This window comes from Micromys minutus (assembly GCF_963924665.1).
Source record: "Micromys minutus genome assembly, chromosome: 1".
Lineage (NCBI taxonomy): Eukaryota > Metazoa > Chordata > Mammalia > Rodentia > Muridae > Micromys > Micromys minutus.
Window position 1 is genome coordinate 75,176,884 of NC_137969.1, and position 15,245 is coordinate 75,192,128.

The following is a 15,245-nucleotide window of genomic DNA, read 5'->3' on the forward strand; positions in this document are numbered from 1 at the left end:
GAAAAGTACAAATAACATATAAACCCAAGCCTATCAGAATCACACCCGACTTCTCAACAGAGGCTACGAAAGCTAGAAGATCCTGGACAGACCCTAAGAGAACACAAATGCCAGCCCAGGTTACTATATCCAGCAAAACTCTCAGTTAACATAGATGAAGAAATAAAAATATTCCAGAACAAAACCAAATTTACACAATATCTGTCCACAAACCCAGCCCTAGAAAAGATAATAGATGAAAAGCTCCAACACAAGGAAGAAAACCACACCCTAGGAAAAAGCAGGAAAATAATCTTGTTACAACAAAACCAAAAGAAAAAAACCACAAAAACATTATTCTACAACTAATTACAAAAATAACAAAATAACAATCACTATTCCTTAATATCTCTTAACATCAATAGACTCAATTCCCCAATAAAAAGTCATAGACTATCAGACTGGATACATAAACAGGATCCAGCATTATGCTGCATACAGGAAACTCATCTCAAAGACAAAAACAGACACTACCACAAAGTAAAAGGCCGGAAAAATTTTTCCAAGCAAATAATCCGAAGAAACAAGCTGTAGTAGCCATTCTAATTTCAAATGAAATAAATTTTCAACCAAAAGTTATCAAAAAAGATAAGGAAGGACACTTTGTTGTCATCATAGAAAAAAATTTATCAAGATAAACTCTCAATCCTGAACATGTATGCTCCAAATACAAGAGCACCCACACTCATTTAAAAAAAAAAAAAAGCTCAAAGATATATTTCACCACACAAAATAATAGTGTGAGACTTCAAAATCCCACTCTCATCAATAGACAGATCATGGAAGCAGAAACTGATCAGAGACACAGTGAAACTAGTAGAGGTTATGAACCAAATGGATTTAACAGACCTCTACAGAACATTTCATCTTAAAACAAAAGAATATACCTACTTCTCAGCACCTCATGGTACGTTCTCCAAAACTGACCATATAGTCAGTCACAAAACAGGCCTCAACAGATTTAAGAAGATTGAATACTCTCATGCATCCTATAAGATCACCATGGACTAAGGCTTATATCTTTAATAACGACAAAAAGCCCACATACACATGGAAGCTAAACAATGCTCTACTCAATGATAACATGGTCAAGGTAGAAATAAAGAAATTGAGGGTTTTTTAGAATTTAACAAAAATGAAAGCACAACATACCCAAACTTATGGGACACAATGAAAACAGTACTAAGAGGGAAACTCTGAGTGTCTCGAGAAATAAACTGCAGAGAGCATACTCTAGCAGCTTGACAGCACCGCTGAAACTTCTAGAACTAAAAGAAGCAGATACACTCAAGAGGAGTAGACAGTAGGAAATAAATTCTGAGCAAAAATTAACCAAGTAAAAACAAAAAGAACTATACAAAGAATCAACAAAACCAGGAGCTGGTTCTTTGAGAAAATCAACAAGATTGATAAACCCTTAGCCAGACTAACTAGAGAGCACAGAGAGAGTATCCAAATTAACAAAATCAGAAAGGAAAGGGAAACATAACAACAGAAACTGAGGAAATTCAAATCATCAGATCCTACTACAAAAGCCCATACTCAACAAAATTGAAAAATCTAGAGGAAATTGACAACTTTCTAGACAGTTTAAAACTTTAAAAAGCCTACTTTAAAAGTTTCTGGGAGATCCAGGAACACAGGCCTGGTAAAAAGGCCTTCCGAGTAGCCGGGGAGCAGAGAGATCTCTGCTGAGCTTGTGGAAAGTGCCTCTCCCCCCGCCCCCTGCTTGGTTCAGGGAACTAGGAACCCTGCATTAGGCTGTTGGTTATCAGCCAGAGGCCTGTGCGTGCAGAATAGATGCTCAGGCCATCTGCCACCAGGAACACATGGAGATCCAGGGACACAGGTGAGGTACAAGGGAGAGGCAAGAACCAATCACTGACAACAAGACCACGTATAAACACAGACAACAAGATGGCAAGAGGAAAGCGAAAAAACGTGCCCCAGGGAAATCAAGACAACATGGCAACACCAGAGCCCAGCTCTCCCATCACAGCAAACAGCGGAATGCCAAACACTCCAGAAAAAGGAAGACTCAGACCTGAAATCCTACCTCAAGATGATGATAGAGATCCTTAAACAAGAACGGGAAGAAAAGCATAAAGAAATAGAAGCTTTTAAAGAGGAAACAAGAAAAACAAAGAAATCAAAGAACTAGAAGAAAACAGAACCAAAGAGATGAAGGAATTGAAGAAGGAATTTAAAATGGAAATGGAAACAATAAAGAAAACACTAAAAGAGACAACCCTGGAGGTAGAAAACCTAAAAAAGAAATCAGGAGTCATAGATGCAAGCATCTCCAACAGACTACAAGAGATGGAAGCAAGAATCTCAGGGACCGAAGACAACATGGAAAACATAGACAAAACAGTCAGAGAGGATGCAAAAGCCAAAAAGCTCCTAACCCAAAATGTTCAGGAGATCCAGGACACAATGAGAAGACCAAACCTAAGGATAATAGGAATAGAAGAGGGCAAAGAATATCAACTAAGAGGCACAGTAAATATTTTCAACAAAATCGTAAAAGAAAACTTCCCTACCCTTAATAATGAGATGACCATGAGCATAAAAGAAGCCTACAGAACTCCAAATAGAGTGGACCAGAAAAGAAATTCCTCCCAACACATTATAGTCAAAATGCCAAGTGCCCATCTTGTTTTCTGTGATTACAGAAACAAGTCTTGTTGTCAGTGATTGGTTCCTGTCTCTCCCGTGTACCTGGCCTGTGTCCCTGGATCTCCGCTGTTCCCGGTGTCTAATGGCCTGAGTGTTTGTTCTGCACGCACGGGCCCTCTGGTTGGAATCCAAGTCCCTACAGCAGAGTTCCTGTTTCCCTGAACCAATCTGGGGGTGGGGTGCTTTCCGGGTGCTCGGCCCAGACCTCTCTGCGCCCCAGCTACTCGCAGCACAGTCTCACCAGGCCTGTGTCCCTGGATCTCAGCTGTCTCCCTCAATTTTATGAAATTCTTAAGAAAATGGATGCATCTAGAGAATATCATTCTGAGTGAGGTAACCCAGTCACAAAAGTACAGACATAATATGCAGTCACTGATAATTGGATACTAACCCCAGAAAGCTCTGAACACGCCAGAAACAACTCACAGACTATATGAAGTTCAAGAAAAACAAAGGCCAAAAAAAAAAAGAAGAAAGAAAGAAAATGAAAAACCATTATACTTAATTTTTACCCACCAAGAAAACTTTGACTATTTCCAGGTGACATCTTGTTTTACATGTACTTTATGCTCATTGTATCTAGTGAGATTTTAATGCACACTATCAAACCTTTAAAAAAAATCAATCACTGACAAAAATGTATTCATATTCTTTTATGCAAAAATGCTCAAAATCTGTACATTTATCTTTGTTTTTTAAAATAAAGTTGTTCAATTTTTAAAAAGTCCTAAACAATTTAAGCTTATAATAAGAATATATAGTCTCCCATTGAGACTATGTAGTCTCAATCAGAGATTTGACAAAGAAAAATATTATCTGAGTCTGCAGGAAGTGCAGGGATATAGCTTTCAAAAATTACAGAAATGACAGAGACCCCGACCCACCTGGACAGTCCCTGACATTCTCTAAAACACTGGAGCATCATTCTCTTTCACGTCGAATGGGATACTGCCAGGAGCTGACATGTCTCTGTGTCTCAACACTGTATTCTGTGAGTCTCTGAGGTTCTTGAAGAACATCCATCTATTCATAGCATACACAAACAAGCACATGTTGCCTGTTTCCAGCGATTTATTACTTGTTTAACTCAGGAAGTATATTTATGTGACAATCCAGACTAGTATCTAACATGACCATGAGTTTGACAGGCTGACAGTTTGCAGTACCATCTATTAAAAGGACTGGGATAAAACCTTGCATTTTCAAGTGACCTGGATAGGCATAAACTTTATATAGAATAGTGCAAACATGCACACATTATGCTGTAACAAAATTAACCTAAAATCTTGTATCAATATACAAAGATTCATTCCAATAAAAACCTTAAACCTGTATCAATATACAATAATCCGTATTCATGTAACCAAGAATAACCTTATTTGAGAATAGCAATAGCTCTAAGTCTAAGAATAGATTCAATAATATACCCTTTATTCTATTATTTCTATACGATAATTCTATACCCCCCTTTTCTTCTCAACCCCTTTCATTCATCTAAGAAAAAAGGATAGAGAAATGGAAAGATAGAACTTCCTGAGTCTAAGCTTCCCATTTTGTTTCCTCCCTGTCCAAGACCATAATTATCTGTAACCATCCCCTAAAAATGAAAACATACATATAATTTAAAAAGTAAAACCACCCATGCCAACTTAAGGGACAGGGACAATGGTCTTCTTATAACTGCTTCCTGCTGATGTTGGACATCGAAATCCTTTTGTAGAACTCAAGAAAATTAGGGAAATGGTTAGTCTTTAAAAAGCTAGCGGGAGCATTTGTTGGCCAGTCTCTGTGCTGAGAAAGTTCAAGACTTAACTAAAGTCCTCACTGGATCAGTCTATGATTCTGGACCAAGTGAGCTAGTAGTTTTGAAGGTGTCCCTCATACATATTATACATACAAAGCAAGTCTTTAGAGGAAACAGCATTCCTGTAATCTGAAGTAGGGTCAGGCAGGAAGCTGGAACAGCAAGTCTCAGCATCTCAGCATCACCAAGGGTGAGTCTTGTTAGGGCTGCATACTTGGCCTTCCATTCTGCAATATACAAACTTTTACAAGCAATATATAGTCATATAAAGACATTTGTACAGAATGTGCAGTGCTCACAGATCAGTTAAAGATAATTTTCTGCTCCTTATTTGAACACATGAAAGACATTGTCTTTCTTAAGCTAGTCTGGATTGTAAGCGACATTGCAGTAAATCTCCATCTATGCCATATAAAGGGGTGGCAAAGATTTGTTGGCCATGTATAGCTGAAGTTAAGGCTGGAGACATCTATACGTCCCTGTCGGTTTCCTATTTGTTCCTTTTAAGGGACAACATTGACTATCTCGGACCTTTCGATTTCCTTCTTGTCTGTAGTCAGGATCCTCAGAAGGTTTTCCCCTGTCAGGTCTAATTTTTGTCAATTTGGAAGGAACACGTAGCTTTTTCCTCCCCTGTGGAAATACAGATATCACCCCTCCCCCAGCATTAACAAAATTCCTGTTTTCCATTCTGAGATTAGGACATCTTTAAAATAAACAGGCTGGTTTAGTTCAGCAGGTTTTTCTATAACCAATGTCTCTCAGCAGCTCTACTTTTTGTCTGCGAGCATCCAAAAACCGTAAAGTTAACAAAGTACCACAGACTCTATTTCGGGGAGTCTTGGTTACCCCTTTTTGCTTGTTAAGCATCCCTCTGAAAGCACTACTGAATCTCGCTACAGTGCTTGTCCTGTGGGCATGTGTGGTGTATCTGTGATACGTTTTGTACCATAATATGTAAAAACAATCCTCTCATTTTGTTAGAGACATATACTAGAAAACTGCCAGTCTTAATTTGTACAGGCATCCCCATGATGGCGATTAACTTCTAATAAGTGTGTAATTACAGAATCAGCCTCTTCAGAAGTTAAAGCAGTTTTCCACTGAAATCCTGAATACATGTCTATAGTATAGTGCACATATTTCACTTTACCAAACTCTGTAAAAGGAGACACATCTATTTGCCAAATTTTATTTCCTTGGGTGCCTTAGGGTTACTCCCTGTAGGTAACAGAGTTTGGTTATATGTGGAACAAGCAGGTCATGCCTTTACAATCGCCTTGGTTTCCAAGTGATGGAAAATTCTTTTTTTTTTTAAACCTGTTAACATGGATTTTTTAAATGAAATTCTGTAGCCTCTAGCACACTTCCTATCAATAGCTGACCAATTTCATCTTTGCCTTGTGCTAGAAGATCTGGTAGACCTGTCTGGGATCTGATATGTGTTATATAATGGATGCCTTCTATTTCTGATCACTTGCTTAGCTGAATAAACAATGAAGTCAATTCAGAATCATCTGAATAGGTTTAACATTTTATATGTGCAAAACAACTGTGCATATTGAGAGTCATTTATTATATTGAGAGTCTTAAAAATCTAACAACAGCATAAAATTGCATATAACTTTGATTTTTTGAACTGAATTATACAGACTCTCAACCACCTTACTTATAGTTTCTGACTTATATCCTGCCTTTCCCAACTTATTTGCATCAGTATAAAATGTAGGGGCTCCAGAAAATGGTGTCCCTTTTATTATATGAGAATTGAATTAGTTCATTTTATAAACTGAAATCACTTGCTTTGTTGGTACTTATTGTTAATTACTCCCCCAAAATTACTATAAGCTCTTGGCCAGTTTTCATCTAGTGCCCATAATGAGGCAGTCTCTGCATTAGTAAAAGGTGCCATGATCTCAGCTGGATCTATTCCAGCTGATTGACAGAGTCTCCTTTTTCCTTTTAGAATCCGTTCAGAAACCTTTTCTATATAGGACTTTAAATTTTTAACTCTCTTTGTGTCCTTAAAAAAAAAGTATATCCCATAAACCATAATCTTCCCTCAGCATAAGAATTCCTTTGGGAAAATGGCAAAAATAACTAAAATATAGGCCAGCTTTGAGTTAATATTATTGACATGGACATTTTGTAATTTCTTTTCTATTAGAGCCAGTTTTTTTTCAGCTTCAGCTAAAAATCTTTTTTGGACTATTTAAGTCTTATTACCTTCAGGTAATAGAATTTTGAAATGAATTACTCAGTTTTTTTTTTTCAAAAAAATGGTTTTAAGTAAAAATACAAAAATACAGTGTTGTATCTTTTAAAACATGATTTACATATTCAGCAAGTTTTAAACTTGTAAATGTGAAACAGTCTTGTGTTATTATAAATCCCCTTTACTTCTGAATGTAACAAAACCCAGTTTACTTGACAGTGATATTTATGATGCTGACATCCTCATAAGGCTTATCGGTTTTGGGATTGACTTTAACATTGGAGATCCTCTGCACAACCTCCATCCCTTTCGTCACTCGGCCAAACACGGTGTGCTTATTATCAAGCCAAGGCATTGGTACTACCGTTATGAAAAACTGGGATCCGTTTGTATTTGATCCAGCATTGGCCATGCTAAGTGTGTACAGTCTGTCATGTCGTAATGTTGAGTGGAATTCATCCTCAAACTCTCCACCCCATATGCTTTCTCCCCCCATACCAGTGCCTGTTGGATCTCCTGTCTGAATCATGAAGCCCTTAATTATGCGGTGGAATGTATGCCCATTGTATATAACCATTTCTGCTGTGAACACAGAAATTTTCCACAGTCTTGGGACACTCAACAGGAAAAAGTTTGATGTGAATGTCTCCCATGCTTGTGTGTACAATGGCACTATCTGAAACTCGTTTCGGTCCTTCAGCTTGAGTAGCTGCCATGACTTCTTCTTTAGAAGGTTTCTCATTAAAAACATCTCTGTCAGAATCTGCACTTTTTGTATCTTCTGGTTCTCGTTTGGTAAACATATAAAATCGGTTCTTTTTGAAAGATGTGCAGACTATTGTTGGGTCAGCTTGAGTGTTCTGGAGAACAGGGTTTTCAGACGCTTTCATCTCTATGGTAGCTGCAGCTCGGTGCGTTCTGGCTGTTCCCTGAAACAGAGCCAGTTGCATCACTCGAATGTTCTCTTGCTTGCCTAAGATCCGCACACACCGATTTGTTTCTACATTTATAACTTTGATGCCCAGCATTGTTCCATACAGCACGAAGTGTCCAGTCTCATCAAAGACGATATTAGTTAATCTTACAGCATCCACTTTCTCCAGCTCACGTTCCACAGCCATTCGTCGGCCAAATTCCATGTCTGGTAATTGTTGTCTCATCTGCTGCAGTTCAGTAAACATACTTAATGATTCATCAAAGACCCTCATGAGTTTTCCAGTTAAAAACCTGAAAATTCTAACTTTTCTGTCTAATCCAATGGTTGCTATTTTCTTCCTGTCCGGTGAAAAGCATATGCTGGTTGGATATGCCTTACACTTGGCAAACTCATATAAATCTGTGTCCGTTTTATACTCCCAGTTGACATTTTTAGGGAATTTATATTCATGCGGCGGTCCAGTCCAGTACTCAATCATTCCGGATTTGTCAGAAGACACCACTGCTTTGTAAACTGGGTTTAGTCTGATTTGAGTAAGAGGGAATACATGGAGTTTGTCAAAAATATGAAGTGGCTGGTTATCTCCTCGACCATCATAAATGAAAATTTTTCCTGTACTCTTCTCAGAAGCAGCAACTGAAGATATGGCATCTCCTGGGCAATATATCCACTCACATTGTCCAGGAAAATAGCCAAGATTCAGCATATTGATCATGTCAAAGTTCACTACATCAAATACCTTCATTGCTTTATCATCCCCAACAGAACAGAACAATGCTCCTTCACAGCTAACCGCAATACTCTCAATAATCCCAAGGTGACTACAAAAATGTTTAACAAACTCAATTCCTTCTTCTATTTTTTTCCAAAATTTAACATGCCCATCATGACTGGCAGTGATAATAAAATCTGTTTTGGTACATACCACATGTGTGATAACGTCTCTGTGCATGTAACTGCGCTCATACATGGATGCACTGGGGAGATTATCAAGATAGACTCTTTCAAACTCTAGAACTTTCCTCTTCTTGGCCAGGGTTGCTTCCACCGGTAGAGGCCCAACCCAGCGCTCTTCATTCTCATCATCATTTTCTTCGCACCCCCCCCCCCCGCCACTACAAGTGCGGGTTCTCGCTCGCTAAATTCCGTTCTTTCTGATCCCTCTGGGTCCCGGCGCCTTCTTCTTCTCAGCTGCAAATCGCTACCACTCTCTGCCACCATATTGTCTGAAATCGAATTACTCAGTTTTTAAGTGGTTCAACTAATTGTAGATCGAAGCCAATTAATATCACCAGTAATTAAAAAAAAAACATTAAGGATATAATTAACAGAATATCCTCTCTGTATTTTTTCAGTAGCAATTGGTAATCCCCAGTAAGGCAATATTGTGTTTCATTAAACATTTTTTCTAAGGTATTTGAATCAACCAGCAAAATATCCTCCATACAATGGTAGATTATGGATTGAAGAAATTGTTTGCAAATTATTTCCAATGGTCATTATATAAAATATTGGCATAAGGCAGGCTATTCAACATTCCTTGAGGCAGGACTTTCCATTGGTACCTTTTGGTTGGCACTGGGTGGCTAAATGTGGGCCCTGTGAGGGCAAATCTCTCTCTACCTTGTTCTTGTAAAGGGGGTGTGAAAAGGCAACCCTGTAGATCAATCATTCTGATAGCCATTCCTTAGGTAACAAGGAAGGCAATGGGATTCTGGGCTGCAAGGAAGCCATTGACTGAATGATTTTATTGATTGCTCTCAGATCTGTCAACATCCTCCATTTGCCAGATTTCTTTTTAATGACAAATATAAAAATGTTCCAAGGGCTGGTGGACTCTTCTATATGTTGACCCTCTTGGACTAGCTGTTCTAGTGCCTCTACTTTTTCCTTCATCATAGACCATTGTTCAAACAGTTGGTCAGTCAACCACCTTAGTGGTAAGACTGTCGGTGTTTTATCAGCAGTAGCTCCTTCTAGCAAGGTTGAAGAGTTGGTCTCTGCTATATTCTGTCTATGAACACCCTGGACTGTCTGCAACTGACCCTGATAACATCTTTTTTGTTTTAATAAGAAACATCTCCTACCTTAAGTTGGAGGTATGCTAATCTGTGTTGTAATAGCTCTCTTCCCCATAAGTTTATGGCTATATCTGCCACAGGTGGACTTAACCTTCCTATGTGGCATCCTGGTCCTATATATTTAATCCATTTAAGACTTCATTGTACATGAGACGATGTCTCAATCCCTGGGAGATGTGTAGATACCATTTGAAGCAGCAAAGATAGATTCCAGGAATCTTGTGATATTAAAGTTACAACTGCCCCAGTGTCCAATTTCTTTCTCAATTCCATCTAACTCTGATTTAAACTTTGGTCTCTTTTCATTTATAGTAGCCTACCAAAATATCTTTTTTAATATCCTTAGAACACCTTGTTTTATCTTTAGGAGCCACTCAATTTTTGTTAAGTGGTTTAATCGACTTTTAAGCAGCTCTCTTTATCCTATCAGAACTTAAATTTTTTTATTGTTTTTTCGAATTATCTTTCCTTAGTAGACAGACTCATGTTGTTTCTTATTAGGCCTTGAGCAAAGCCCTTTAGTTAGTTTTCCAAAATTAAGGAATTGCCTCATATATCTTTGGATGACCTACATTCATGAGCCGTATGCCTGTTCCTTCCCCATCTTCTGTATTTCACAGGAAAATTTCCCCCAGAATCATTACCATTGTAGAGGGATTTTTCCTTAAGAATCATTTGTGTGCCTGATACTTAGGGAATGACTTGATCTCTCACAGCCACAGCAAGGGCATAATTTGTGTTTTTCTTTATCTCCTGTAATTGTTCGTCCAACCACAACTGGAGTGTGAGCATTTGCTTCTGTGTCTGAAGTAGTTTTTATCCATTCATAAAGAGGTGTGAATCTTGCTCCTAATGGTCTAATAGCCCTTTTGCATTCATCATTAGCATTTTCAAAAGCTAAAGATTCAATTAGGATTTCTGTAGCATTTGAATCTGATATTGCTCTGTTTAGAACTATGGTTAGTCTTTGTGAAAAGCCCTTGAAAGGTTTATTTGAACCCTGGGTTATCTTTGTAAATGATTTGGCCACCCCTGTTGTTCATCCTTGTCCCAAGCATTTAAAGCCACTGTGTGACGTTGTTCCAGGATGGCACCCTCAGGGGCAATTTGTCCTCCTTACTCAGAGTCTGGGCTGTCACCTAGTAACTGATCCTTGACAGCATCAATGCCTCCAGTCCTATTTCGTTGCTCCATGATTGACACCTCATCTTACCTCATGTCAGCCATTTTAACTGAGAGCCAGGTTCTAGGATGGCCCTCATTCAACCTCCCCAATCTTTTGGAATTATGTGATTCAATGTGGCCCTGTTGTTAAGTATTTGACATTTGGTGAAAGTAAGCCATAGCTCATTAACCTTTTTAAAACCTGTGCCTCTATAGATTGCCATTTGAATTCTTGATAACCCTGTGGGTTTCTTCACCTTCTTCCAATTCCCTTATCAAGGTTGGGAAAATCGTTTTAAGCTTTTTAGCAGAAACAAACTAGCCTTTCAAAGTCTTGTTTTAAGGCTGCTGTATGTTTTGGCCTTCCTTCCTCTGACCCTATCTTAGGATACATTTTCCTTATAATCTTTTGTAAATTTTCTTCTAAGACTTCTCTCCCATTTTTAATGTTTTCTTCTTGTTGTATCTTTATTATCTTAATCCCCCCTCAGTTTTGCTCATAAATTTCTCTAAATTCTCCTCTAATGTTTGTCTTCTTCTTTATTATTTTACTGTTATCCTCAATTTTGTTCACAAATGTATCTAATTTTTTCTCTAACATCTGCCTTCCTATTTCGCCCATTTCCTTTTCCTGTCTCTCAGACATCAGAATGGTCTTTATATTCTGATTTATAATTTTCAGTTTTATCCCCCTCTAATGATTTGACAATGTTTTCATTCTGTTTCATAAAATATTTAATCCTTTTTCTAAGGCTTGTGAATCTTTTAAGACCCTGTTTTGTTTTGTTTTGTTTTGTTTTTGAAAAGGCATAGCAAACTAAAATGCTTATTAGGATAAAAGTGAAGTTTAAAAAAGCAATAACCATAACTAGCAAGGTATTCATTTCCTCTAGAAACACCCCCTTTGAACTGTTCAAAACAGTATTAAAGTGCAAACAGTCTTTGTTGTGCTTGTTATCTTTATGTGTCTATTTATTTTCAAAATAACAACTTCCATCCTACTATCTGATCCACTGTTTTCTGTGCCTTTGCCTTTCTCTGGTGTACAACTGAAGACACCACGGTGATTTCTGATTCTTTCATTCATAGGGAGGAGCTGGTTGTAGAAAAAATCCTGCAGCTTTTATGCTCCTGGGATGGTTTTGTCTTCTGTCTCTTATGCATGACCTGTGATAGCCCTTTCTTTTCTCAATTGGAAAAAGTGATGTGAGACCAGCTCCAAGCCTTGGGTGTGGTTAGAGTCTAATATAATTGAAAGTTATAGACTTGAGTTATGCTGGGCACTAGCAAAATTAATGGTTTACAAGTTGAGAGACATGCCAACAATAAAAAAAAAAAGAGGTCAGAGGAGGGGTTGTTTTGGTTTTATCTGGGGTTTTGTTTGGGTTTCATCTTAGACCTTATTGGCAGTCCTTCTAAGAATAATGTTTTTAAATGCCTACATACAAATGTTTAACCTTAACATAGTTCTGTAGAAACAAGCTCTGCTGCAGACCCTTGAGAAGCCGTGTGCCTTACGTGGCCTCACCCTTGCTGACTTGCCTTGCACTACCCAGGCTACTTGCCAGCATCCCACGGGGCTTAGATACTGGAGCCCCAGCTAGGAGCAGGGAGGGAATAAAGGAAGGACAGACATACGAACAGTAAAGTCTGGGTGGCAATGGATTCCATACTGTTGAGGGCCAGAAGCCCACAATCAAGATGCTAGCAAATTTGGTTTCTGTGTGAGCTCTGTTCTCTGCATGTAGACTTATTTTCTTCCTGTGCCCTAGCCTTTCCTCAATGAGTTCTCAAGAGGAGAATGTGTGTGTGTGTGTGTGTGTGTGTGTGTGTGTGTGTGTGTGTGTGTGTGTGTTATTTTGTCCTTTTAAGGACACTGTGCTGGTTGGATTTTTGTCAACTTACAGTAAACCTAGACATATCTAAGAAGAGAAGCCTCCATTGAAAAATGCCTCCATCAGATTGCCCATATACATATCTGTACGACATTTTCTTGATTAATGATTGATATAGGAGGGAGGTCCCAGCTTGTGGGCAGTGCCACCTGAGCAGGTGGTTCTGGGGGATATAAGAAAGCAGACCGAGCAAGCCCTGAGGAGCAAGCCAATCAGCAACATTCCTCCAAGGCCTCTGCTTCATTTCCTGTAGATGCACAGGGGTCTTTGTGCTTACAGATGCACAAGCAGAATCTGTAACGTTAAGGATACAGAGTTGTTCCTCTAAGGGGAGAAATGCAAAACCTGTTATCCGTTCAGAAGGCTGGGAGCAGACATGTTTACGAGCCTGGTGACCTATGCTCTACTGTGTGACTAGAGACTCTCCCAGCACCAGACACTCCCCAGACCCTTTTCATAAATGTGTTTTCCTCAGTAAAGCTCTGTATTTAGTTTATTTTGTTCCTCAAAGAGACTTATGTATGCTTTGTTGTGGACACAGGTTTCAATTAATGACCAGCAGAATAAATTTTTACCTTATTTGTGCTGTGCTTAAATGTGCCTAAAATAATTTACTAGGGGTCAAACTCTCCTGCTAGCCCAAGTGTAACGGACCAGTTGAGAATAGACTGATGTCTCCAAAGTTGTGAAACAAAATAATACTTGGCTCTTAAGTATGTGGCGTTTGGTGCAGTATCAGAAAGCTGGTTAATATACCAACTGTAAGCACAGACCCTTCGGTCTCCTGTGAAATCAATCTCAAGAGCAAGCAGCTTTGTCTGGCTTCTCACTATGGGAGCCTGGCAGCCAACATCTCCTTGGTCCTACCTGGTAGTAAAACCGCCACCATCTGCAACGAAGCTGAACAGATGGCGTAAAGAGCTCCAGGTAAAGGTAAAATTGTCCCTGGATGTGATCGTGAAAGATATTTATGAGGCCTTTTAAAAAACCTGTTTCAAGTGTGAGTTATTAAACTGCACCTGTGGGAAAAGAGCCCTTTCCTGCCTCTGTAACCTTTGCAGTGAGCTAAAACTGGGATTTGGAGGAAGCAGTGAACACTGTAAGCACCGCCCGCCACGTGGCTGAGGGCTACACGGTGCTATGTGAGCTCTGCGTGGTGACTGACAGGGTGCTCATGCTGCGAATGCTCTGTGTGGTGATGGTCACGCATTCGGAAGACGTTTCGCACTGTGGCAGTGGGCTGGGGGATGGCCCAGGCTTTCAGACTGACACCGGAAATGCTCATGGTGTGGGAAAACTAAGCAGGAGGAGCTTCTAAAATCACCTTCCCAGAGAAGGGAGAAGGCCCTTGTTGGCCCAGAAGGATGAACTGCTATCTGGTGTTCCCAAGGAAAATGTGACCTTGGGGAAGGAACATGGTAAATGAGTTTTACAAGATCTGGTCAAGGCTCACTGGCCAAAGCCAGGGAGACAGTTTGATGCTTGGAGTCACAGCTGTGATTACCCCGAACAGCGCTACCATCCACCTGCTCCTGAGTTCACTGTGTCCTTGGGAGCCAGAACTCCCCCAGAACAGGAGTCAGTCTTAGGTCTCTGCCTAACTTCTTTTTTAAAGTTGTGTTGTTTCTATAAAGACGTCGTCTCGTTGTCTGTTACTTTCTCTCCATACCCTGCCCATGGTGTTTTGTTAGAGTTCAGAAATGCAGAGGAGGGAAAGGGACATAGTGTTAAAAGATAAACTCCAAGGATATTTTAGCTGAGGTTTGAGTTTAGCTCTTCCTAGGCTCACTGTTACTCTGCCTCAGTTTCCACATCTGCAACGTGGAAATGTAATAGTGTTTGCCTGAGGGTTGTTGTAAGAAGTTATTCTGACAGGTAAGCATTCATAAAAGTTCTTGCGTGGTTCCCGTCAGATAGCTCGGCAGGTAAAAGTGCTTGCCACCGGGCCTGTGGACCTGGGTTCGGTTCCTGAGTCCCATGTGATGGAAGGAGAAAACAGACTCCCTCGAGTTGCCCGTTGCCTCTACACAAACACAAGAGCACACATGCACACAGATGCATACACAGTAAAGAAAATAATAGAAAAGGAATCGTGTAACCCCCTACTCTTTTATCCTAATGTTCCACTGAGAATTTTCTGCGATGTTTTCTGTGGTTTATTGTGTTGCCTGCCAAAAAGAAAGTCCTGTCCTGGGCGGGGGTTAGGAGGTTAACAGGTATTTATTTCCTAAAAGAACAGGCAAAGACTCAGACTTTGTTTCCTGGTCCATAGATCGGTGCTGGATAGACAGGTTTCAGGCTCACAGTTCCGACCGGGGCTAGCTGCTGTCTGCGGAGCAGCCACCAGGGGGCGATGCTTCCTCACTTTTGTTCCAGGATGTTCAGCCACTAGCCAGAATCCCAGCTCCAATGGCCGCCAGGCGTCTAAGCA

At 39.7% G+C, this 15,245-nt stretch overlaps 1 protein-coding gene across 1 annotated transcript; it reads right to left on the reverse strand.

The window, feature by feature from the left end:
* Window positions 1-6,894: 6,894 nt before the first annotated feature.
* Window positions 6,895-8,895, reverse strand: LOC308426105 (peptidylprolyl isomerase domain and WD repeat-containing protein 1-like; the record flags this gene model as incomplete). Its single annotated transcript, XM_080923852.1, is given in 3 exon segments — window positions 6,895-7,305; window positions 7,307-8,782; window positions 8,785-8,895. Coding segments are annotated over 3 exon segments (1,947 nt in total). The 3' UTR covers window positions 6,895-6,945.
* Window positions 8,896-15,245: the final 6,350 nt, after the last annotated feature.